The following is a 25,893-nucleotide window of genomic DNA, read 5'->3' as shown; positions in this document are numbered from 1 at the left end:
TTGTCTCTTGTCTTACAACTTAGATTGTAAGCTATTTGGGGGCAGGGACTGTCTTTCTATTCTGTTTGTATAGTGCCTAGCACAATGGGGTTCTAGTTCATGGCTGAGCGTCATAGGCACTAAGATAATATAAATAAATAAATAAATAAAACAATAAGAAAAAGGCAGGCAGAGAAGCTCAGTCGCTAAAGGTAGAAGCATGTTGCTGGCTCATGCAGCACAAACAGGGATTTGTTGGGTAGCAAGTTGAAAAAGAGGTAAGTGTGGTCATTTGCACCACCAAATGATCACAGTATCCACACAATGAAAAAGATTTCCTGATAACTATTTACAAAGTCTAATGATACACGGTTTTCTTATCTGAAGAGATGTTTCAATGTTCTAAAAATCTGAAGCCAATAGTGCAATATTCTATTATCATCATCATGCTTATTATGGTATTGCCTAAGGGGCAACCAAGAGTGAGGCCCCATTGTGCTAGGCACTGTACAGAGTAGTAAACTGTTCCTTCCTCAGAGAGCTTATGATCTAAATAGACGTGACAGACACAGGGTGGGAGAAGGGATATAACATACAAGCAGAGTGGACAAAATGTTAACAGCAAAAGTCATGTTAGTTCCATGATTTATTTATTTAGTGGGTGGGTTTACTTAGGAGAGGAAACAGCTAAATGTAAAGAAAACTGAAAGGAAGGAGAATCAGGGGACAGAGCGGGGGAGAAGCAGGTAAGGAGGGTGAAGTGAAGCTGAGGTGTAGGGACTGTGAGGGTGGGGGAGTGTTGGCACAAACAACCATCACCAAAGGCAGAGAAATTCAGAGAACTTTTTACAATTTTCACTGGAGTGACCAAAGGTGAAAAGAGTCCCTGCTTTGGCTGCTCCTGTTCCTACTGGCTGGAGTCTCTGGCTGGTGCCTGTCTGCAGTTTTCTCCTAAAACCACTTGAGGAGAGAGGAGAGACACCACCTGGATCCTCATGCCTCCAGAGTAGGTATGTGTGTCTGCCCATCCATCCAGCACAGTTCTGGGTCCACAAGTGAGTAGTATCATCTGGGTTCCATTTTACCCCCTCTTCCTAGTGCAGCACTCCCTACTTACGGTTGCTCCTATTCCTACCAACTGGAGTCTAAGGTTGCTCACTAGTAATCCTTAGGTTCACAATGGGGGAGAGAAAAATAGCTTCTGATTCAAGCTCCTGATTCTGCCAATAACATACGGGTTGAATAGCAAGAATGACTGAAGCTACTAAAAAACTATATTAGCAGTACCCTTCATTTCATCAAAGTTTTCATTCTTCCTACAGGAAGATACTGTTTTAGCTGCATACTTGCATTTCACTTACAGATGTATTGTAGCAGCATTCTAATAAATTCTAAACAGGTTCTTAGGCTGCTCTCATCACTGTAGCATCTGAGCACCTTCTAGTATTGTATTATGCAGCATGACTACAAATTGTCATGTGTGGTTTATTCTTGTTCTCATCCTCTCTCCAGAATGAAATGTGTGTGTGCAGTGAAGTGTTTTGGATTGGTAGAGTTTTTCCTCCCCCGCCACCCCGCTTCTTAAATATGTGCACATTGGTATGAGTTATGTCTGAGAAAGCAAGCTCAAAGAAGCATAAGGTGGTGAAGTTTGTGATGTCTTCATTTCACAATTTTGGGAAACAACTGACTTACTTTAATGATCTAGGACAAGTGTCCTTTCTTTTGTTTCTTAATCCAAAAAGAGGTGTAAGACTTTTTCTGATAGGCTTTCCAAACTTGTAATGACTACCTCAACCAGATGATAGAGAACAAAACTAGTCAGACAGCCTTAGCTCACCTTTGAAAGGTCACCATCAAGGTATATTAAATAAATTTAGCCATATTTACCCTTCCCCACAAATTATTTGATAAAGAAATGCTTTCAAAATATGGCAACATCACCCAATCCAAACAAGCGCAGATTCACACAATTCAGTCATTGTAGAAGTCCACATTAGATACCACTGGCATTTGTTCCCTACTGGCACTTTGTATCCAGAAAGGAAAGGTGGACATCCTGTGTGAAAGGTGGATTGGACAACTACTTTGCTAGCTCCTAAGAAATAGAAATGGTCACCATCCAGGCAGCTAGCTCATAATATCTTCTTTTGCTAGGCTACAAACTCTCCAGTCACTCACCACCTATTCCTATTCCCCTATCCACAAGTAGGGCTTCTAGCAACAACCACCCAGCATTGGAAGGGCAAGAGGATAAAGAGGAGGGATAACTAGCATAACCTCCCCACAGAAACAGGAACTGTCATTCTCTTACCCAATTGTTCCTGGCCAAAAACATAGCTATTGAAAAAAAGTCTTAATATAGCACAATAAATCAAAGAGTTTAAGTGAATCAATTAAAAGTCTACCTTTATTAAATAACATCAAAAATACATTTACTCGCCCATAAGTACTTAGTGACCAAATTTTGACGCTTTCAAATAATAAATGATGTAATAAGCTCTGGATGAGTGTTATGTGCAGAAGGCCACTAGATTTCGTGGTTGCATGCAGAAGTACAAGAATCCAGATATTAAACATTAGAATCTTAGGGCAAGTCTACACTATGGCACTACATCGGCACAGCTGCACCGATCCAGCTGCGTCACTGTAGTGTGTCTGGTGAAGATGCACTATGCTGATGGGCAAATGCTCTATCGGCAAAATTACTCGACCTCTTCGAGAAGCGCAAGTTATGTTGACGGGGGAGCTTTTTCACACCCTTGAGCAAGATAAATTAGATTGACCTAAGCTGTAGTGTAGACTTGCCTTTCGTTGTATCACCTCCTATGAAGGTTAGTCTTTGCAAGTTCTTTTTTAGTATGCCAATACATTTTTAGTAATTATAAGAAATGCAGATAGTATAACACAATCAAATTAATTGTCTGAACCAAACAAAATAAAACCATTCACAGTTTCTGAAGCCACTAGCTACAAACAGTATGGTAGCTTTACCTGTTGAGCTGAAAGTATCATTAGGATGACAGGGGGGGAAATGATCACCTATTAATATTTCTCATCAGATTACTCACCATGTAAATGAATAACTTATGTTGGTAAGTATCTAACCCGCCCAAGGGGGAAAAGGGATTGTGTCACTCCTACAACCACTAAATGTTCCTTTAGTGTTTGAAGAAGTTGCACATTCTCTGCTTTTACGTAGCTGGAATTCCAACTGCCCATACATTTCCATTTATTTCAAGTACTAATACATAGTACATAACCTGAAAGATCTAAAAAAGTCATTTCAAATATTTCAGTAATTTGCTGAATTAACAACATTTTATAACAGTATATTTCACTGACCAACATGGCATTTACTGCTTATAAAAAAAAAAATCAGAAATACAAGAGTGAGGCCAAACAAAATGGACCATTTTTTATAATAGTTACACATCACACCTACAGCAGGTTGAATTTAGGATTTAAAAATATATTTCAAACAAATATTTGTTACATCTGATTATATTAATCTTGCAAAATTTCCTTGATAATCTGTGTTTTTAAATGCTGATGTAAAAAAAATTATTTAAAAGAAATAGGAATCTTGTAATTATTATTACATATGAGAAAAATGTCTATATTCAAGAGTGCTTGTAAAAGACTGTATTGATGTCAGTAACTGCATAGCAAAATCATACTTAATGTCAATCTACTAAACTCATATCAGAAAAATTATAACCCAGAATGTCAGATTTAGAACTATGAATTAAAATTTAAAAAAAAAATTACATGTGCAAATGGATTTATGCCTACCCTAAAATTCCCCCAAAGGACAGTGACCCCTGAATACTATATGAGAGAGACATTTAAAATCTAAGAGAAAAGGAAAGGGATTTTTAATAGTTATTGCACTAATTAATGTTTCAGTTTTAACAAATGGGCTCTAGAAAATTGCATGGAATTCATTCCATATTGGAGATTTGGTGACATGAAAAATTTCTCAATGGGCACTCTCATTGCCACTCATCCATCATTTTCTATATGATGACCTGTTTAAGTTACTGTAATACCAAGCAAGAAATACAATTACTGTACTGTGACAGTGAAATAACTAATTCATTACCTTATGAAAAAGGTTACATTTTAGCTGCTGTTCTCTTATTTTTAAGCTAGCACAGTTTAGTTAGCAATGGTCTTCTAGGGCTTGAAGACAAAATTATTCTATGCATCATCGTATTTCATGGATATACATTAACAGTTATATAGCTGTAGTTCAAAAAAGATACCAATATCTTAAAACATGAAGTACCTTATACATTTAAAAAGACAGATAGAAGCCTCTTAGCTTCTTAAAGAGCAGTCCATCAGCAGGTGGAAAACTTATTATGCTGGAATTGTAACCATGATACAGTGTCTTTTCTTTGCCCTCCATTTCACTTTGGTAAGCAAAGACAGCACAACATATGGCAGAGTACTTGCACCTATTAATTAGCTTCACAACTAAATACATATAAAAAATGTTAATTTATGAATTTATAAATTCACTTTAATATTAAATATCAATTGCCAAAATTGAAGATATTTTCTAAATTTAGTTAACAAATTTGTATGGGTCCAATCTAATTCCCATTAAAATCAGTGGGAAGACTCCCTATTGCCTCAACCTAACTAACCATTAATCCCCATGTAAATAATTATTGCAGTCTCTTTCTTCTAGCTGTGATCAACATCAGTCTTTTAAGATGGTATTTTAAAATCAAATATAAAAGCGATAATACCATGTTCACATTCTTTTAAATATATCACTAGTAGAAATATGTCAGTAAAGCTGGGTTTGATCAAAAACTGGAAAAACAGATGCTTGTGTGTGTGTGTGTGTGTGTATATATATATACACACACACACACACACAGAACAGAAGCAAAATGTTATGTTTTACCTATATGTATTCAAAATGTAACTTGTAATTGTGTATTTTTACATATATCAAAAGCACAATGAGGAAAGCAGCAGGGTCATCAGAATATTTTGTATGCTGAAACTGCTCTACTTCTGAGAAATGACTCTTCCACTAATTTGTTAAAATGATACTACTAAGTATTCTGACAATCATCTTCCTCTATTGCCTCATCAGCCCCTACCTCTTTGAATCCCTTCACTATCTTCAGCATATAGTAAAAGTTCCCCATCGACACTTTGTAGGCTCTATACATCTGTCCTCACCCCATGTCTGCCCATCTTCTCTTATTCTCTCATCTTATTTTTTGTGTTTTACCCAGTCCTGTTTCAATTGTTCTTTTTGTTTATGTCTTCTGCTTTCAGCTTTCCACCTTTATTTTATTTAAAACAATGCCCCTTATGGTAGGAACAACCTTCTCCTTCAAAGCATCTTTTACTTGCCTCTCAAAACTGGTCACAATTCAGATGTTGCCAAAACTCCTTTGACTTTTTAATCCTTCAACTAGGTTGTCTGAACAAAACTGAGTTCCTCGGAGCAATGACCTCGTTCATAATGTTTGTGAAGTGCACGATACAGCAATGTGACTCAAACAATAAATAGTTAGGCAAATATGGGTGTTTAAAACATTTCTTTATATGTTCTATTATGTTTAATATGTTATAGGTCTACAGTTTAAAAAAATTCAACATGGGGAAATTAAATGAGATAGTAAAAGTAGTTAACCAATGCACTCTAACATATTGATAGAGAGCGTTCAGCAAGATACCATTGTAATCAACAAAAAACCCCAGCAAAGTAATTAAGGTTAACAGACTGATGAACCTGCCAGAATTATTTGATAGTGCCGATAAGCAAACCTTCATGTGCCAACACATTGCTCAACTTTTCTAAGACAAAATACCAGGCAACAGATGTTAAAATAAACTGTCACTACACTACAAAAAGGAAACTGAAATTTAATTATGCAAACAAACAAAAACCAGACAATTGTCTATATAATCCATGTTACAGTTACAAGATTCCTTCTCCAGCAAATTCTGTGTAGTAATGATGAAAAAACGACTCAGACAGGAATAATAATTGTTAATCCAGGCGACTACCTCAAGCAAAACTCAAGATTGTGTGTTATAAAAGGTCATTGTGACAACTAGAAAAATTTGTGAGGCTCATATTTCACCTGGCCATAAAAGTAGTCACTGGCACACATTTGTATTTAGTTTAATAGGCCACTAGCAGGTTAAAATTCATTGAATTTCTTCGTTGAAGAAAGTAAATTTTTCTGACCTATGTTACAACACCTAGACTTTCAAAACTGAATTCTAAAAATCTAATTAACTTTTCACTACATATGCTCTTCTGCTCCCTGTTTCTGAATGAGAAGTTTAATATATGGCATTTTCTAGTAATTTTCACTTTTGGTACTCCTGCACTAGCACAATACTGCTTATGTCTGGGTTGCAAATACTACAGGAGAATGTATATTTATAAAAGACACTTCCCATTAGAATTACCGTAACTAAAACCACACAAATAGTGCCATTGGTTTTAGATTTTGTAAAATCTTATTTTTAGATAACTTAAATATGGGTACCAGTTTGGATGCATCTACTAGTCACCTTTAGGAATAGGTGAAAGCTCGCTAATGTCAATTAAACTTTCATGTTGTTCAGAACATGGTGATGTAACAACTTCAGCAGGGAAAAGAATGTCTCAAGAGTTGCTTACTCTTTGATGCTACAGAGACAGTGACAGCAGCTCAATAAAACCTGTTCCTCCTCCACTGAGGGTAGCCAATAAGAAATTAGCAAGTCTCCCTTTAAACAGAATGAAGCAGCAAAATGAAGTCTCAAGGCTCACTTTAATATCCCTATTTGAATGGCAGAAAATGCAAAGGAATGCATATTTCTTAGACTAGTAATATCCATTAAAGCTGATCAACTTTTTTACTTATTTCCTACATTTCTAACACAAAGTATCAATATAAACATCATTCCTATTATTACCAGTAATGTGTTAAAAACTTAGCAGTTTGTAACTTCTGAGAAAGTGTCTCTTTAAAGCAAAAGCATACATATCACTTAATATTGTAAAACAGAAGCATTCCAATTGACCTGAGACTGGAAATGATAACTGGCACAAAGGGGGATTCTTTTCACCTCATGCAGATACACGTGAGAGTGCCTACCCTAATTTACTCCACTTTAAAAAAGGTATTTAACACCAAGACAAGCCTCACTCGACATTAAAATTGCAGAGCTTCTATTTCCCTCAGTTTCAATTGTAATTTATCCGCCTTGTCATCTTAGATACCAAACTGGTGAAGAACACTGCAGCTTTAAATATTTCAGAGCTATGTAGCTAGTAAATAGACTCCATTGCAATATGGCTCTGAAGGTCGTGTCCTATTGTCTCTTTTCTCTTCAAATATACTGAACTGCATAACATGTTTTAATTTACAAAATAAGAAATACTGTCCTACCATTTCTAAATCATGTCAATTTGAATAGAGATCTCCTTATTAGAAAAAAACAGATACGGCACTCCTTCTGTACACACCTACGCTGCTTCTAGATGTATCAAAAACCTACACCCTGGATGCAACACTGGATTACACATTTGATAAGTTTCCAACATTTGATTGCATACATTATGTGAATACAGTCCTTCTTAAACCACATCTCAACAATAAGTATTAACCTCTTTAATGGTGAAAAGTAATTAGCTGCATATCAGGTTCAGAAGCATCTTTGTTTAAAATTAGCCTTCTAGTTAGAAATCTGAAGCCAGCTATTATACATTAATAGCCCCATATTCCTCACCATTTAACATAATATAGGATTTTTGCAAATACTATACAAGTTAAATACACACATTGATCATCCACAGGAATGGAATATAAAATCTATAGAAACTATGTTCCCTGAAAGCAACCAGATTTCTAATGTTAAAACCCCCTTGCAGTAATTTTAAAAAGTGAAATTGGAAGAAAAATAGGGCTATTGTCCATATGCAAGATTTTGGATCTGAGTGTGCAATTTCTGAGAGCAGCCAGTACGATTTCAGAAGAGGTAAATACTCATGCGCTATGAGGAAGGTGAAAATGACATGTTACCTTCTAGATGAGATATTGGTGCAGAGTGCACCTTAAACAAAACATTGAGATATCTGTCACCAGTGCAAAGGGTGCATTAAGACATTACCTGAAAAGGCAACAGACTGTTGCCATTGTCGGTCCTGAAGGCATTGTCCTCCATCCAGGATTTGGGGGTTAAGGGTGGAGCCCGTGGGAACTTCGGAGGGGCAATGACATTGCTGGAGAAAGGTTTTTTGAGGGGTGAAATAGGATTGAGGGGGGAAGGCACCCCAACCCCCACTCCTACCCCAACCCCCACTCCTACTGCCCTTCGAGGGTCCCTGCCAGCTTGCAACCCACCCCAGGGGTTGGAAGGTGTACTCCAGGCTGCATTTTGGTGGTTATTCCAGCTGGAGGAGGAAGAGGAAGAGGCAGAGGAGGAAGACGGTTTGCTGGTCATAATGGGCTGATGGCTGTAAGCAGCATTTCTCTGGGCAAAAGGTGCCTGATTGGGACTCACAGGTGATCTCCTTTGCTGCTGCTGTTGGGCTTGCTGCTGCTGATGGTGGTGATGCTGAGTCTGAGCTAGGCCGATCTGGGGAGAGAAAGTGCCACCAAACACAGGGTTGACATGGTGAGGGAAATTCTGGAAAAGCATTGTGCCATTGACTGGGGTAATCCCTTGGAAAAAACTATCATCCACTGTGTTTGTGGTCCCTGTAGACCAGGTGCTGCCGAAGGACGGAGACAAGGAGGTGCCGGGTGTAGGTTCCTGCTGAGGCTGGTGAAAACTCAAGCCAGGCAAGATGGGGGACTCCATCTGCATCTTCTCCTTGCTATTTTGGACAGAAGTTGCTGTGCCGATACTAGTCACTGGGCTGCTGTCCTCCGGTTTAGACGTCTCTGATGAGATGGGTGTAGAAGGGGGTTCTGCTGCGTTTGGATCTTGCTGCTGCTGCTGCCGCTGCTGCTGGGGCTGGGCTTTGCTTTTGTCCATCAGTAAATCATCCTGCATGGTTTGTGCAGCTGAAACAGTGGTGGAGGGTGAGGGGGGAAACACAAAGACAGGTTATTATTCTCATTCATACCACTAGCCGCACTGCTTTGGTATTTTGCTTGCTAAAATCCCGTGCCATTGCTAGTTGCAAGGCAAATCCGTAATTCCCCCTCCTCCCCCATTTAGGAGTGCAATGTTTAATCAGTGTGATCGTGCTAGCTTGCCTTCAAATATAATTTAAGAGGCTTCACCCTTTCTGATGCCTTGATTCCTTTCAATCTAAATGAGAGATGTGCTTATAGGGCAGAGATATACAGCAATTTCGCCACGTCTCTTTTCTCTTACACCGGAACTCAGAGCTCTCATCCTGCAATGAGAAACTGATTCTGGTTCCTGTTTTTCCAAGCACCCTCCTCCTCCTCCCCAGTTATTTGCATACGTCAATAAATACTGCTGCGTCCTTCAGCAAGGTTAAAAAGACACCAGCCTTTACTCTCCTCCACCCCCTTCCATACGAGGAGACCTTTAAAGGAGCAGGATGCCCATTTCCCTTAATTAACAAACAGGTTTTCAATTATTCCATTTAACACCACAGAACATGCTCAGAATCTTGAGCTGATAATGGAAGACGTTCTTAGCTGCACATCATTTACTGGCCTTTTCTTTCCTGACAGTTTACTGTTTGGCCAGATGCATAAGCATCAACTCTGATTGAAAAACAAAACAAGGTTGTATTTGCCTCTGATGACCTTAAGATTTTTCACTTCAGGGTTATTCTCTATAAAACAGGGTTTTTGCATCCTAGGACAGTCCCTTCCTTGTGTATATCGGATATACTCACTACAGACAGGACTATATATGTGAAATCTACAGAATAGAATACTTTTAAGATCTCAGGCCAAAATTATAAGCAGAGCTTGGACTTAGTATTTTAAATACTAAAGTCTCTGTTCCTTTCAACACAACATTTAAAACGTGGGACGAATCAAAACATTTAATTTATACATTTATACACGCACACATTTTAAAAACCACCTTTCTTCCATATGAAAGGGACTGAATGATTTAAAGGTGCAATGTACAAGTCAATCACTAAATATAAACAAGTTAAAACGTTATGAAATTAAATTTATGTAGTGTGAGCAAGTCCTGTACCTATTAGAAAGGTACTTCTTATAAAACACATCAGGTCAAGTAATACAAATTGTTAACCTTATTTTAAAACTCAGTACCAGAGTAAGGTATATGCATTCGCTACTCCTCGACCTCTGCAAGAAACTATCAAAGCAACCACCCCCAAATTTCGCAGACGTATTTACAATTAAAGAGGCCACACACAAAAAAAGTTCGTGACAATATTTTAAATAAGTCTATTAATTTATGGCTAATTTTAATCAAGTAGCCATGTCAATAAAAGAGGGCATCTCTGAATACCTAAGCACATTTTTAATTGTTCTAACCATATGGCGTTTGTATTTCTAAAAAGCACTTGACTTTTAGATTGCTATTTAATTGCAGCAAAATAACGTGATGTCAAATTAAACAGCTGGTTAGGAAGGGTGTCAAGGAGCGTGAAGACAAAGTTTAATTTCTCATATTAGCCATTTTTATATGACCCATGGCTTTCATTTAAGATTGCACTTTACAAAGATTATTTAAATATTAGCTGTTTCCATCTAGTTCAAACTCTATATTTTATTCACACAATATATACATACACACGCTTTTGCTTTAGAGATAATTGACAGGACAGGTTCTGCTACCAGTTACGTTACGTTTTCTGTTTATTTTATTCTCTATTCAAATAAGTAAGTCCAACAATTATGACTTTAACAGTCCATATAGCGAGACAGCATCAAGCCAAATTCCTAGGAAGAAAGGAGTAAACTATTGCATCTGTATCACGCAGCTCTGCTGCTGCTGCGGGGGGGAAGAGGGGGGGAGAGAGAGAGAGGTGCAGGAAACCTTTCGAGGCAGTTTAAAGCCGTACTGCAGCAAGCCACAATATCCCAGGCTTCGTGTAGCTTTCCATTAGCTGAATTTCTATCAAAATCACCGTAACTGTTAGAACTAAACAAAATTGCTGGGGATTCCATAGGATAAAGGGGAAAAAAAGATAACACCTATAATCCTTCCTTGCTTTTTGATGCACCCATTTAGAAAGTTATGTTCTACAAAAAACAATTGAAAGGTTAAAATCCTGCCTTCAATAAAGTGTACTTGATTCACTAACTCACCAAGTAATCGTACAGTGGCCACCCCAGCAGTTGTTTCGATACATATCTTGCCTTAGTTATTTGTATATTAACTTTATCCTGAGGATAGTAATCCACATCCGTTTTCCATTACTCCTTAAAGGTAAAATTTCAGCACAAATTCAACCCTCTTGTCAAGGTCAAGACCTACCTTTAATGAGTGAAGCCAGTCTGAATGGAGAAACACTGGATAATAAAATGACTTTGAAAGACGGGCCAACCAATGTCTAATATTGGGCTAATATGCGGTGCCTCTTGATTATTGCTGGAATAAGTATTTGTGCAAATTTACAGTCCAGTACAGGAAATCTATATCCCCATAACAATACCAGCTCCGTTCGTATGCAGTAACCCAAGCAATCAACGCAGAAATTCCTTAGGAACAGTTACCTTTGAGTGTTCTGTATTTAAAGATCAATACAATGACAGTATTTATTTTCTTCTTTCGGGTTTGCTATATAACAAATAGGCGACCGCTCTGGCAAGAGCACTTTGACAACTGCAAGCTTATGGCGCATGCTCACCCAAGGAACTATGGGGATTGAAGTCTTTTCCACATACGGCTATTGACTTCTGCATGTTGGGAGAACTACAGTACTGAAAGGAGGCGAGATCAAATACATCCATTCTCCAGGGGGAAGTCGTTGCAACCCGGATTACATTTAAAATTAATGCAGTCCAAAATCATTAGCTTTCAGAAGAAAGACTGGTGGGATACATTGATCTGGAAATCGAAATTACAATAAGCCTCCAGCAGTCTGACAGATGTATAAATCAAGATAAAATAGATCAAATATAGCTACCCAAAATAATAAATTAAATGTTAGTCACTAGCTAGTTAATTAAACTATTCTAGTGCAAAATCACAACCTGACTTCCTCTATGAAGAGATAAGACACTACTTTTTAATATTAGTTACAATGTTTCTTAGCTGAAATAAATGTTTTATATTGCAGTCACAATATTCTTGATAAAATATAGTCTTACATCATCTGGGTATAACTTAACAGGTTTTATGTGAGATTTTAAAAGTAAATTAAGATAAATATCTATATATTATGGTTACTGGTGTTATATAAATGCCCAAGGTAGATTCCCACACGAGAAAGTCATCAACATTGAGTTTATGTTACTAAACAGAATATCCTATCAATGCAAGCTACAAAAAAGAGGGTAAACAAGCAGTTAAGTAATTTAACACTCCATCTGCACATCAGTCAGCAGTTCCTCCTCCACTACCTCCCTTCTACCACCCACATCTCTCCAGCTCCTCTTCAGAGATCAATATGCATCCTCAAACCATATTCATTGGTAATATGTTCCAGTGTTTGGATAATTAATATAACACTGTTGTGACTTTCATAAATTACATTCTGTGTAGTTCTGTATGTTGTATTCCTGTATAATTGAGATAGTGTGTCAGATTGGAAATGTTGGTTACAATAGATTTTCCTAAAGTGTCAGGAAACATTATATTAACATGTGATCAATGTTAATAATTAGTTTTCGTTACAAAATTTAAATCTGCATTGTGTGAACATTGGTGCGTGTGGCTGCACACTGGTTGTTCAACAGAGGCTGGAGATATATGAGCAATCGCTGGAAGAGAGACAGTTAAAGCTAAGAAGGAGAAAGGAGTGGAATTGTAGCTGAGGTGTCAAGTGACTTAATTGCTTATTTCTTTGCTTTTTACAGTTTGAGTTGGTGGGCTATGCAGTCTAGGAACTGTAAGTCAAAGCTATAATGACCAGATTCTCAGCATCCATTCCTAGACTCTTTGCTGCCACTCTGATTGCACAAATGGGCCAGGAAGCTGCTTTAGTAGGGCATCTGAGGATTCTTTTGAATAGGGAATCTGACTAGCATAGAACTGGTTATACTGACTCTATGCAACTCCACCATCAAATGGGCAGAGTGCCAGAGCAGGAAAGGATATAGCCAGACCAGTGTTACTGCCTCTAGGGGGCTGTTCCAAGACAACTCAAGCAAGAGCAAACTCTAGAGTGGTTTAACTTGCACTGGGAGCTAAAATGGCTCTCTGCAACCTTGAGGACAGATGGAGCAGAGCCCTGATACACCTGACTGGGCCAAAACTTTTTTTGTGTTAATTTCCAAGCTTTTAAAATAATTATATACACTGCTCCTATTCCCACAGATAGCAATCAGGATTTATCTGTATTATCCCTTGTATGTCCCTGAATATCGGCAACAACCGCAATACATTATCTACCAATACACTATCTCCTCCTTATCCAATAGTCTTTCTTCTCCATCAGACATCTGGAGAGCTGCACTACTCTCATATCTTCTGATGGCCCAATCAGCCCCTGTCATCCCATCCACTTCCTGCACCCCACCAAATCCTCATGAAAATAAAAGTTCAGAAGTGTGAAGTTCACTACATTTTGGACTCTATTCAGGTGAAAGCCACCACACTGCAGCTTGTAGCTCATGGAAATGTTCCTAAATAACTGATGTAATCGTCTCTAGTAGCAATGGAATGCTGTCTTAGATATTTTGTAAGGATTCCGATTCAAAGTCTGATGTCAGGCAGCCCAGTCAACATATGTATGACCTGAAAGTGAAAGTTCCATTTTGAAGGGGGCAGCAGCCTAAACCCATTCAGGTCTCCATGATGACAGCTTCACTCTGCAGGTCAGCCAAGAAGATGGAGAAGGAGGGTCCAGGCAACCTGAATATTATCTATGTCCCCTTCCCATATACAGTAATCAGGAAAAGTGGGGAAAGCCCAACATAAGAAGATGACAGAATCTGGGTGCCGAAGGTCCCTCTCCTAATAAAAGGATCATTAGGGTGAAAAAATAAACAACTGGACCTAATTTTGCAATATTTTATTATGAGAAAAGTGCCTTCTTGATCTCAGTCAGTTTATACCTTGTATTTAATGCAATTTATTCCCACATTTGTAATTTGATCCTAGCTATGTAACTACAGATACTGTTCTTATTTATATACAAAGGCATTTTAGCTTACTAAAGCTAGTAGAAATATAATAATATATTATGGGGCACTGAGTTTCATTGAATAGAAAAATCTAAATTAAAAATAAACTTTAAATGAAACTGGTGCCATATGTCTTAATTATGGGACAAAGTATGTATGAATGACTGAATGACCTCCTCTGTCAGGTGTTATTTTAAATATTACTTATGCTGAATTATCTCTCCTTTGTGAATATTAAAAGTTAACTGCTTTCATATTTCCCAGTTACTTAGCTGTGTTAGATCTCTCAAATTTCTTGATTCTTCCTACTCTTGACTAAATAAAATGATTCCTCTAGAAAATGGTCACTTTGCTATTCAGCCCCTCTACTGGGTCCTTATTAGAAGTTATACTGGTCACTATTCATTACTGATCCCTAGATATTCCTTTATTATCTAACAGAGGTACTTTATCAAAATGTCTTTTTAAAGTCAAAATAAGTTTGTTACCAAGTGATTTAATTTTCTACTATCTGTATTGTCTTAGTGTACACTGTCAACTTAAAAACCATAGGGCCTAATTTGGGGCTCAGTCAGTGCTGCCCCTCCCCCCCCCCCTTTTTTTTTTTAAAAGATTCTCGTCAATTTTTTATTTTTGCCTTCCAATTTGAAATTTTGCCCTTAGCCAAAATGGCTGCCATCTTCAATTACTGTCTGTAGAACAGAAGCCACGGGCTATCCTCAGTAAGATGGCAGTCATCTCTCCAACTTCTGTAGGGGATAGTGAGTCTGCTCCCAGAAAAGATGGGCACAGTTTCCTGTTATTTCCAATTGGGCTGAAGCATGGCTGCCCTCAGGGAAGAAGATGGGCCTCCAGTCACCAACTGAGGGCTGAACAGGGGACACAATGTGGAGGTGCAGTGAATGGGGCTTTGGCAGCAGCAGGGAAGAGGACTGTGCTAGGAAACAGGATGGGAAACTGAGTAGTCAGAGGAATGTGAGGGGATCCGGAATCAAACTGAGGAGGTTTGTAGTGGAATATGGCATGGCAGAGAGGGAAAATGCAATGAGTAGGAGACAGTGAGAGGAGAGGAAGGGAAATGCATGTGTGTGGGGGGGGACTCCCGTACATAAAGAGACAGGCAGAGGCAGGGCCAGATTAACCTTTTGTGGGCCTGGCACCAAACATATTTGTGGGCCCCCAGGGGAGCAATGGAGCATGGCATGAGGGGGTCGGTCCCCAGAGCAAGGAAGCAGAGACTGCCAGGAGATGCACTGGGGTCCAGCTAGGGGGCAGAGAAGCCAGCGGTGGGGCCAGGTGGAGAGGAGCCCTTGGCTGGCCGGCAGACAGGCTGAGAGGAGCAAGTGGTGGTGGCGGGAGGGAGGGAGCCAGCGGGGTCTCAGGGCACAATGCAAGCAGAGCAGGCCGGGGCCCCTTCTGAGCATGGGCCCAGCTCCATGGCACCACTGGCACCATTGTAAACCTGGTACTGGGCGGTGGAGTATGGAGGAAACATATGAGTGTGGGTAGCTGCCTTGTTAGGGAGGGAGATAGAGGAGGTTACAATAAAAGCTCCCCATGTCAGGGAAAGGAGAAGGCAAGTTCCTACTTTGCAGTGAACATGGAAACTGCATTTTTGTATGTATTTGAGATTGAAGATGGATCCAGGCTGATCAGACACAAATTGGGGATGGGAGCTTCCTCATAAAAGACATGGTGGTGATGGTGAAATTGGACAACAGGCAAAATCCACAATTTTTAAATATTATATTTTGGGTTCTGCCTCATGATTTTTGAATACTTGGGTTTTGCAATGCAGTGATGTACACACTGCCAAGTGTTGTGCATCTCAGAATGCAGGCTTTAGGCAGCCATGTCACATCTGCCCACATCTCAAGTGACAGAACAAGGTAGAACCCTTCCTCAAAGACTATCCTTCAGCTGAGACTGGAATCAGGTGATCATGGGTTCTGGTTTCACCTTTTCTCCTGAGTGCTGTTCACAAGCCTTATTACTATGATGACCTCATCTCTCTACCCTAAAAGCTAGGCAACTAATATTTCCCTAATTTTTCAAATAAGGTAATTGAGAAGTTGCACAAATCACTTCAAGACTGAGCTGTGAACAGAACCCAGGTCACAAGTCTTGTTCTGCTGCCTTTCAGAAGGAATGCATCAAATCTATGTGCTTGACAAACTGGTCTGTAACCACTGCTCTAACCACTAGACCACATACAGATCATGATGAGAACCCAGGAATTCTGATACCAGCATTCCTCTCCAGTCTCACAAATATTTGTTCAAGAATGAGGCTTGCTGTCAATTAGTTTAAGATGTAACATTTGAATTACTAGGGCACTGAATGCTCTCTAAGGACATTGCTAAGGAACTACAGTCTTACCTGTAGGTCACCATTTTTAATTTAGCCCCGCTCTGCTCCCTATTAAAAGTTGTTCCCATGTAACTGATATTTTGGTGACCCCCTAAAGTTTTTTTTTTTTTTTTGCTAAAAGCTTGTTTTCACTAAATCTGAATTTTGGACCAAATTTGAGTGGTCATTGTTCCTTCCATTGTTCCTCTTTCAAATAAAACTTAAGGGGTTTACAAGGCATGATTTACTCCTATTGAAGTTCTGCTGTGTCATCATGTTTTGTATAGATATTATACGGACTTCATTATGGATGTGTTGTTAACAGTGTCATCATTAAGGTTACACTGAGCTTTTTCAAGTGGCGTTTTAATTATTGTATAGGTATGACAAGTAAATTTGTTCATTATTTTAGGAGTTAAAAATTACTCCTTTCTGAAATGTAAAAAAAAAAAAAAATATATCAATGTTTCGGACTCCTTATTCATGGCAATAAAATGTCAAGCATGGATAGTTTTTTTTTCCCCCAATAAAAAGTTATGAGAATTATCTATCGAAATGGCTTTTGTTAATGTTAGAAAAGGCAACAGAGAAAATATTTATGAAAACAATTGGGAGGCAGCCCATATAGACCCTCAACTCTGGAAAACTCTGCAGAGTATGAAGTAATCTTTACCTTATTCAGCTCCTTGACATTTTGAATATATTCAAGGAAACCTGCTTTGAATTGAGCCAATTAAGTGTTTAAAATATTAAACACATAAAATGTTCCACGGATTTAGACTCCAATTCTGCAAATGCATCTGCCAAGGCAGACACTTGTTCCCATTCAGAGATCCACTGAAGTGAATGACCTCTGTGCAAGTGCAGAAGTCCAAAACATGTGGATATATTTGCAAGATCAGGGGCTATGCTATGAGCAGTTTTCCTTGTATGTCCTCCCAAACTAGGCGGAGATCTACGAGAGTTTACCTAGCCTCTGCCCATTTATTGAAGCAGAAGATTGGAAAAATTCATGTCAGATGTTTGGTAAGAGCTTTAGATAAATATATTCATATGGTGCATAGTTTTTTTTACATGAACCCCTAGGAGCCTGGTATTGCAGAAAATAATTTAAGAACTTTCAAGACTGCTAATGTTTTCTTCTAATAAAAAGCAAGGACAGTCTCCCATTAAAATGTGTTAACTTTAAGTTCAGATTGCTGACATAATATAAAACTCTTATGAAAAACACAACTACAAGTTTACCATTAAATAAATAAGTATTAAAAGAGATTAGTAAAGACAATTTATCTAAATATTCTGTTCTTACTGTTCACACATACCATTCACTGAAATACTGACGTGTGCAAGTTCCTTCCAACAACCTTAACTCTGACACACAAAATATGTTTGCAGACTTTCAATATAACACATCACAAATTGAATTTTACATATTCAAATATATATACAAAGAGAGAGAGAGGTGGTATGTATATTGAATGGCATATAATATAGAAAGCTTGTGAGGCAGGTGTTGCTATTTTTCAAAGAGGTAAAAAAGGAAAGGGAAAACTGACACTAGAAAGTTGTATTGCCTTAACTATAACAGGACAGGTTTCAGAGTGGTAGCCGTGTTAGTCTATATCAGCAAAAACAACGAGGAGTAATTGTGGCACCTTAGGCTTGGTCTACACTACCCCCCTAATTCGAACTAAGGTACGCAACTTCAGCTACGTGAATAACGTAGCTGAAGTCGAAGTACCTTAGTTCGAACTTACCTTGGTCCACACTCGGCAGGCAGGCTCCCCCGTCGACTCCGCGGTACTCCTCTCGCCGAGCTGGAGTACCGCAGTCGACGGCGAGCACTTCCGGGTTCGACTTATCGCGTCCAGACTAGACGCGATAAGTCGAACCCAGAAGTTCGATTGCCAGCCGCCGAACTAGCGGGTAAGTGTAGCCAAGGCCTTAGAGTCTAACAAATTTATTTGGGCATAAGCTTTTGTGGGCTAAAACCCACTTCATCAGATGCATGGAGTGGAAAATACAGTGGGCAGGTATAAATACACATGAAAAGATAGGAGTTGCCTTACCAAGCGGTGGGGGTGGTCAGTGCTAACGAGACAATTCAGTTAAGATGGAAGTTGGCTATTCTCAACAGTAGAATACCAAGGGAGGAAAAAATCATTTTTGTAGTGGTAATGAGGCCAATGTAATCAGAGTGGTCCATTTCAAACAGTTGACAAGAAGGTGTGAGTAACAGGAGGGGGAAATTAGTTTTTGTAGTGACCCATCCACTCCCAGTCTTTCTTCAGGCTTAATTTGATGGTGTCCAGTTTGCAAATTAATTCCAGTTCTGCAGTTTCTCATTGAAGTCTGTTTTTGAAGTTTTTTTGTTGAAGAATTGAAACTTTTAAGTCTGTTATTGAGTGTCCAGGGAGATTAAAGTGTTCTCTGACTGGTTTTTGAATGTTATAATTCTTGATGTCTCTAAATTGCCACAAGTACTCCTCGTTGTTATAACAGGACAGTTCACATGGTATAATCCCCCTAGTGTGGATGAAGTTATATTGGTATAAAAGTGCTTTATACCAGTATAGCTATTCCCATATAGGAAGGTGAATAGCTATATCAGTATAAGGTACCTTTACACCAGTGTAACTACATACACATTAAAAGCAACAAAGAGTCCTGTGGCACCTTATAGACTAACAGGCATATTGTAGCATAAGCTTTCGTGGGTGAATACCCACTTCGTCGGAAGCACCCTCGAAAGCTTATGCTCCAATATGTCTGTTAGTCTATAAGGTGCCACAGGACTCTTTGTCGCGTTTTACAGATTCAGACTAACACGGCTACCCCTCTGATACATTACATATACATTGGGGCTTGTACCACTTAAAAAAAAAAAATCACATCCCTAAAATAATGGTTCCTTCATAGTCCTTATAATCTATGAATACCTTTCTCTTTGATAAAGCTTTTCCACCATAGCCAGAATGAAATTTACAACAATTACCACCAGACAAAAATGAACAAACAAACAAAACCCACATCATTACCCCATCAGAATTTCCTATATCCAGGAAGGGAAAAGAGTCAAAGACTCCACAAAGTCCACTAGGATCTTTGCTATGCCATTCAATCTCTACAGTGATAAGTGCTAGTACAAAATCATAACAGAGAGAACTTTTTGGTAAGTGAAATTTTGTTTATTTATCCTCTTGTTTTTTCATACTTCTGTAACAGATATCTAATATGTGTAAGCTTGGGAGAAAGTGATAAGACAACTGTTCTGAACTAGTCTATAAATATTGCTAGCTATTTTATATTCCATAGCGAATTTACTGGAAGAAAAGATGTAACCTAAAATTCAGTAGGGTGCGTACAAAACCTTCAGATAAAAGCGGGCCTCAGGCTTAGAGAAATTTATTTAAGGTGTTTGTTGACAAGTATAAACAGACCGTAGTACAGACAGTTGGTGGTAACCCAAAGATCTCCTTTTTACATAAAATAAATGTGTTTAGTTTGGGAGACAAAGAATCAGCTTGTAGACCGTTTTCAAAAAGTCCTGTTCTGTGCATTGTGAAGTGATCAATGGGGACAGAAGATAGTTACATTAATGTGTGGGCCTTGCAAAATTGTTTTCAGACTTACCCTACTAGGCTACATTTATGGACTAGATTAACAAGGCAGTGGAGGATAGGACTGATGTGGAAGCACTTTTCATGTCAATAAAATATTACTGAAATGACATACATTAACAGAGCTGTGCGGGAAAACTTGGCCCCTGAGCCTGTAAACATTTAAATACATGTGTAACTTTATTAGTGAAACATGTCCACTGAAGTTAAAGGGACTACTCACATGAGTAAAGTTATACAAGTATTTTAAATGTTTGCCGTATCATAGCCTTAAACAATATCTATACGCACTACAGCTAGCACTTTAACATTTTAAAATTAATTTAAATTAATTTTAGGAAGTGTTATTACCACAGAACTAGAAATTAAAATAAACAATTAATATTAGTGAGGTAATACAACTGATAGTGTGTTGGCCTTTGACCTGTACCCTAGCATCCTTAGCTAAATTTGTAGGAGACAGAGCTATGCAATTATTTTATATAAAGAAGCCCACAATATCTTTATCTCTAATTTATGTATTAGTTAAACTTTAGGCTTACTAAAACGGTTATGTTCTTAGAGTTTGTGCTAAGCATAATAAAAGATTAAATAAAATTCACTGTCCCTCCTCCTCCCCCCAATCCCAGCTGTGCGGTGTCCAATTCCGACCAAGAAGTTGCCATTTTGCTGCAATCTCCCAGAAGTGCCTGCACTGTGGTGTAGTTGTATGTTTACAGTTTGAAAAGTGCTTTGGTAAAATATTAAGACACTAAACCCTATTACTGTATATTATAGCGACAAAATAACAAGACAATCATGTAGACCAGGTACCAGTCACTGTTGGTCATTCCTTGTCTAACAAGTTGCAGGGATGCTCTCTATAGGTATTCCAAGGATGAGCACACCTCAAACTGCTCTTTATTAACCACCTCTGACAAACATCATGGAAAGTATGGCATCAACCCTTCCTTGGCCAAAGTAGCGTGATTGGATAGCAAGTGTGAAAAATCGGGATACTTTCTTTTTCGGGGGGGTAGGGTAATAGGTTGCCTATATAAGACAAACCCCTTAACATTGGGATGTCTGGTCACCCTAGGCCAAAGTGACACAATGTAGGATCTTCGTACATCAGTACAGAAGTGAGAGTTGAGAGTGAAGGACAGTAAGGAAGGAAGAATGGAGAGATTTTATAGATGTAGAGATGGCATCACAGCCCCATCTAGAGAAATACGGACATTACATTACATTATGCTAGGATGACTTTTTAGAAAGGAGTTATTTTTTCTCCATGAGAAAGTATACCTACAAGCTAAAACAAGAAAATTCACACTATTCCCAGATTCCTTCTCGGCATCTCCCTTGTGCCTCGTATAGCTTGGGGAGGGGAGTTTTGCTGCATAAGCCCCACTTTAGTTATTTACTTAAGGATACCCTTAATGAGGACTTTTAAGTGCAAGGCTTTAATGAAGTGCAAGAGGACATTAACAAAGGGTGCGTGTGTTTATTTGTTATTGGCAATAAACCCGCATACGGAAACAAATATTTGGTCATTTCACTTGAATCATGTCAATCACCACCCGCTTCAGCAGCCTGTTAAGCTAAAAGTCAGGTACTCAGCACGAATCCCTTTCTCGCTTACTCATGATTTACCAGAGACCCCTTTCTTCTGAAAGGGGGAATCTCGCGGGGGGCAAAAGCCGCTTTGGAGGACAAGACACTAAGGAGCAGCACCTGTTTATGTCACACTGGGGGCGGAGAGGACGCTCCTGTGTCCTGGGGAAGGGGAGACAGGGCGGGGCTGCAGGTTTACAATGAAGTACGTGGGGGAGACTATAATCTACTCCGCCCAGTACCCCCACGCTGCCCCGGAGCGTGACACGCGTCCACGAGGGGATTGGGACAGAACAGCCACTTTACCAGGAGGGGAGATAGTGAAAGGGCTCTTCTCCCCCTCCCCGCCCCCAGGCCCTCAGGGAAGGGAGGCGCTAGCAAGAGAGCGGCCCCGCGGGGAAGGAGAGGGGACAGGGTGCTGACCTTTCCCGCAGCAAGTGCGGCCATCCCGCCACGTCCCCCTCCGAAGGCAGCGCCCACCTGCCCCGCACTCGACACCGGGGAACGGTAGCAGCAACCGCGGCGCGCGCCCCGGGGGCCTTTAAATCCCCTCAGTAGCGGCAGGCGCGGGGACTACATCTCCCATGGTGCGCCGGTCGCCCTCTTTCCCCAGCGCTCTGACGCGCGCGGGAGGGGGCGGCCTGGCTCTTACCTCACAGAGGTGCCGCCCCCCTTTCCGCTCACTCAGTCCGCGCAGCGTATGGAGCCTGCGGCCCGGATCTCACCCAGGGCCTGTCTCGCCTTAACGGCCTATCCTGCACCCTGCCTGCTGCGGGAGGGAGGTCCCCGCATCTCCTGCGCTAGTGTCAGGCCTCGGGCCCTGTATTAGGCCGACTTCTCCTGATACCGCTGCTGCAGCGGGGCCTCCGGGGTCCCCGCACCCGGAGAATATGTCGGACCAGACGGGCTTGGCGCTGCAGCAGGCCATGGACAGGTACGGGGGAGAGAGGGTGCGTGGGTGGTGGTGGTAAGATAGAGATCTACATGGATACAGGGAGAGAGGGGGGCGTGTGTGGGAGCGGGTGCGTCCATGCCTGGGGTGGTGTGGCGACATAGAGGGAGTGGGGGAGTGTGCGGGTGGTGGGGGTAACTACACAGATATAAGGGAATGTGGGGGAGCTCTTGTATGTCGCCGGTGTTTGATTGTTTCACCTGTGTGTGTACCAGGCGCTTCAGGGAGACTACATCTAGGTGAGCACAAGCTTTCGTGGACTACAGCTCACTTCTTCGGATGCATAAGAAGTGGGCTGTAGTCCACGAAAGCTTATGCTCTAATAAATCTGTTAGTCTCTAAGGTGCCACAAGTACTCCTGTTCTTTTTGCCGATACAGACTAACACGGCTGCTACTCTGAAATACATCTAGGTGATATCAGATAATGTACCAGGAGCTTTATGGAAAGTAAAGTTGTGGGATTACTTGTTTTTGTATAGTGTTTATTCTAATTCCATGAGGGTGGCATGAGAGAATTGTGGGAAAGACTATGGAAAGAAGTGGAGGAACGTTTGTCTTTGGTTAAGGCACCGTATTAGGATTCAAGATACTTCCTGGCTATGCCACAGACTTCCTTTCTCACCTCCTTTCTCACCTTGAATAAATCACTTACAAGCTATGTCTACACTACAGACATTACAGCGGCACAACTGCACCCCTGTAAGGTCTCCCATGTAGCTGCTCTATGTGGATGGGAGAGAGTTCTCCTGTTGGCATAATTAAATCACCCCCTAGGAGTGGTGGTAGCTATGTCTCCTGCCTACAAAGTGTTGTCCACACTGGTGCTTCTGTCAGTGAAACTTTTTTTTTTTAAATGGAAATATCCTATCTCCTAGAACTGGAAGGGACCTTGAAAGGTCATGGAGTCCAGCCCCCTGCCTTCACTAGCAGGACCAAGTACTGATTTTGCCCCAAATCCCTAAGTGGCCCCCTCAAGGATTGAACTCACAACCCTGGGTTTAGCAGGCCAATGCTCAAACCACTGAGCTATCCCTCTCCCCAGGGAGTATTTTTTTCACACCCCTGACTGACAAAAGTGCTAGTGTACACATGTATCCGTAGACCTCAGTACCTTATCTATAAAATATTGGTGATAGCACTTTCCTATCTTACAGGGATGTTGTAAGGAGACGTTAATCAGTACCTGCGAGTTGCTTAGGTACTAAGCTGATGGTGGGACATGTGTGTCAAGAAAGACTTGGGAAGGGATGTAAAAACAAAGGAGGATTACTTGTGAGGGTTATAGAGGACACTGTAGGCATAGAAGGCCTCATGGAAGAAAGTTTGGATATGCAGGTAGGAGAAGGCTGCAGAAGAGGAGTACATGACCTGCAAAAGAAAGCAAATGGGTTTGTGCATTTGTTGTTGCTTTATGATGTTAGCTGATGCATAAGAATGGCAACACTGGGTCAGATCAATGGTCCATCCAGTCCAGCATCCTATCATCTGATGCTTCAGATGACAATAACAGAACACGGCACTTTTTTGAGTGATCCACCCCCTGTTATCCAATCCTCACAGGCAGAGGTTTAGGGACACTGAGAGCATGATGCTGTGTGTCTAACCATTCTGGCTAATAGCTAAGTTCTTGGTGGGTAAGTCCACCAATATCTAATTCTTTTTTTGAATCCAGTTGTACTTTTGGCCTTCACAACATCCCCTGGCAATAAGGTCCACAGATTTACTATAAGTTGTGTGAAGAAGTATTTCCTTATGTTTGTTTTAAACCTACTGCCTATTAATTTCATTGGTGACCCTAGTTCTTGTGTTATGTGATGGGGTAAATAACACTTCCTTAATTATTTTCTCCATGCCATCTATGGTGGAGAACCTGTCAGGCCTTCATTAGAAGGAAGCAAATAGGGCACAAACCCAATGTATTTCTCCTTTACAGGTCACCTTTAAGAAAAGTGGAATTAGTGAAATGTAGGCTGCCATCAGAAGAGTGATGGACACTAAATTATGTGAGGAAGGGGCAGAGCTGTGTGCAACATTTAAGGTGAGAATGAGGAGTTTTTGTAGGAGGAGGAGGAGGATGTAGTGGGAAAGAGAAAAGCAGATAAATTTGGTGTCTGCATTTTGGATAGGACGGAAGAGTGCAAAGTTAGTCAGGCCAGCCAGAGAGAAAAAGGTTATAATCTAGGCAGGGGATTGTCAAGGAGGTTGCAGTAATGTAGGCAAGAGATTACCAATGGTTTTGGAAGCAGGAATGGAAAGAAAGAGTTGGATTTTGGAGCTACTGAGAGGAAGCAGTGTCAAGGTGAACAACAACATGGATATGAGAAGTAAAGGATAGATGAGACAAGGAAGAAAACAAAGGTGTGGAGAGGATGGTAGAATTACTGTGACTGAGAAAGGAAGAACATTGTGGAAAAAAAAAGATCTGGGAGAACATTGCAAATCCAAAACAGAACAGGTTCTCAAACAATGGAATGCGTCCACCTTTACTTCAGTATCTTCTAAATTCTATTCTAGATTTCCCTCTTTGTAATGTTAGTATTTTTAATCTTGCTTCTGATAAAATTGGTGCTTTACTGTTGTACATGAGACCTAAAACACATTTTGGAGGCTCATTGCAGCCCCACATACAGATGTAATATCACATCACAACTGTGTAGCTCATATTGGTGAACAACTCTTTTAAGGTGGTAACAACCTGAGTTGCTTTACACTCAGCCTCATGATCTCCACCGTGGGCTAGTGTGTTAATGGGAGGTAATGGGTGGTAGCTGGTACAATTGAGGTCTTAGACTGGTAAATGGGGGGGGGGGGAAACCAAACAAACACTGGGGTTGTGGTGTATTTTGCTGCTGCTTTATGAATTTGGAAGGTACAAATGTTTTTTCTAAGTAAAAACTATTTTGGCTTGTTTTTTTCAGGTTTTGTGTATCATGGAAGACTCTTTAGGGCCTTGCCTACACTAGAAAAATTACCCATTGGCAAGTATCAGTAACAAACATGTTCAGCAATGTTTCAGAACCCAGGTCTGCATTTGCAGTTAAACCATGTTCAGCACCAGTTCAACTGCATCCATTGTCAGCAATAGGTAATTTTCCTAGAGTAGACCAGGCTTGTGGCAAATGTAAAACTAATTTAAGTTAAAGGTCACAAGAGACTTAAAGATGAACA

At 40.1% G+C, this 25,893-nt stretch overlaps 2 protein-coding genes across 28 annotated transcripts in view; one reads left to right on the top strand and one right to left on the bottom strand.

The window, feature by feature from the left end:
- CPEB3 (cytoplasmic polyadenylation element binding protein 3) overlaps nucleotides 1-22,336 on the bottom strand; it is a 183,625-nt gene extending 161,289 nt beyond the window's left edge. For 7 of the 26 annotated variants that reach the window (XR_010589503.1, XR_010589504.1, XM_024101196.3 and 4 more), the window contains exons 1-2: nucleotides 22,196-22,336; nucleotides 8,122-9,020 (exon numbers count right to left, since the gene is read on the bottom strand). Coding sequence is in view for 24 of the 26 variants with exons in the window: in XM_024101196.3 (XP_023956964.1) it covers nucleotides 8,122-9,009 (888 nt within the window). In the remaining 2 variants the exon portion in view is untranslated. The other 19 variants (XM_042856798.2, XM_042856803.2, XM_042856805.2 and 16 more) reach the window with 11 other exon arrangements.
- Nucleotides 22,337-22,571: 235 nt separating this feature from the next.
- Nucleotides 22,572-25,893, top strand: part of MARCHF5 (membrane associated ring-CH-type finger 5) — a 62,055-nt gene continuing 58,733 nt past the window's right edge. For both annotated transcript variants that reach the window (XM_005301301.5, XM_065553536.1), the window contains exon 1: nucleotides 22,572-22,706. In XM_005301301.5, the coding sequence (XP_005301358.1) occupies nucleotides 22,663-22,706 (44 nt within the window). In that variant the 5' untranslated portion in view covers nucleotides 22,572-22,662. The remainder of the gene's footprint in view (nucleotides 22,707-25,893) is intronic.

Source organism: Chrysemys picta, chromosome 7 (genome assembly GCF_011386835.1).
Source record: "Chrysemys picta bellii isolate R12L10 chromosome 7, ASM1138683v2, whole genome shotgun sequence".
NCBI lineage: Eukaryota > Metazoa > Chordata > Testudines > Emydidae > Chrysemys > Chrysemys picta.
Note: the sequence above shows the minus strand (reverse complement) of the source record. Positions and strands in the feature narration are given on the sequence as shown.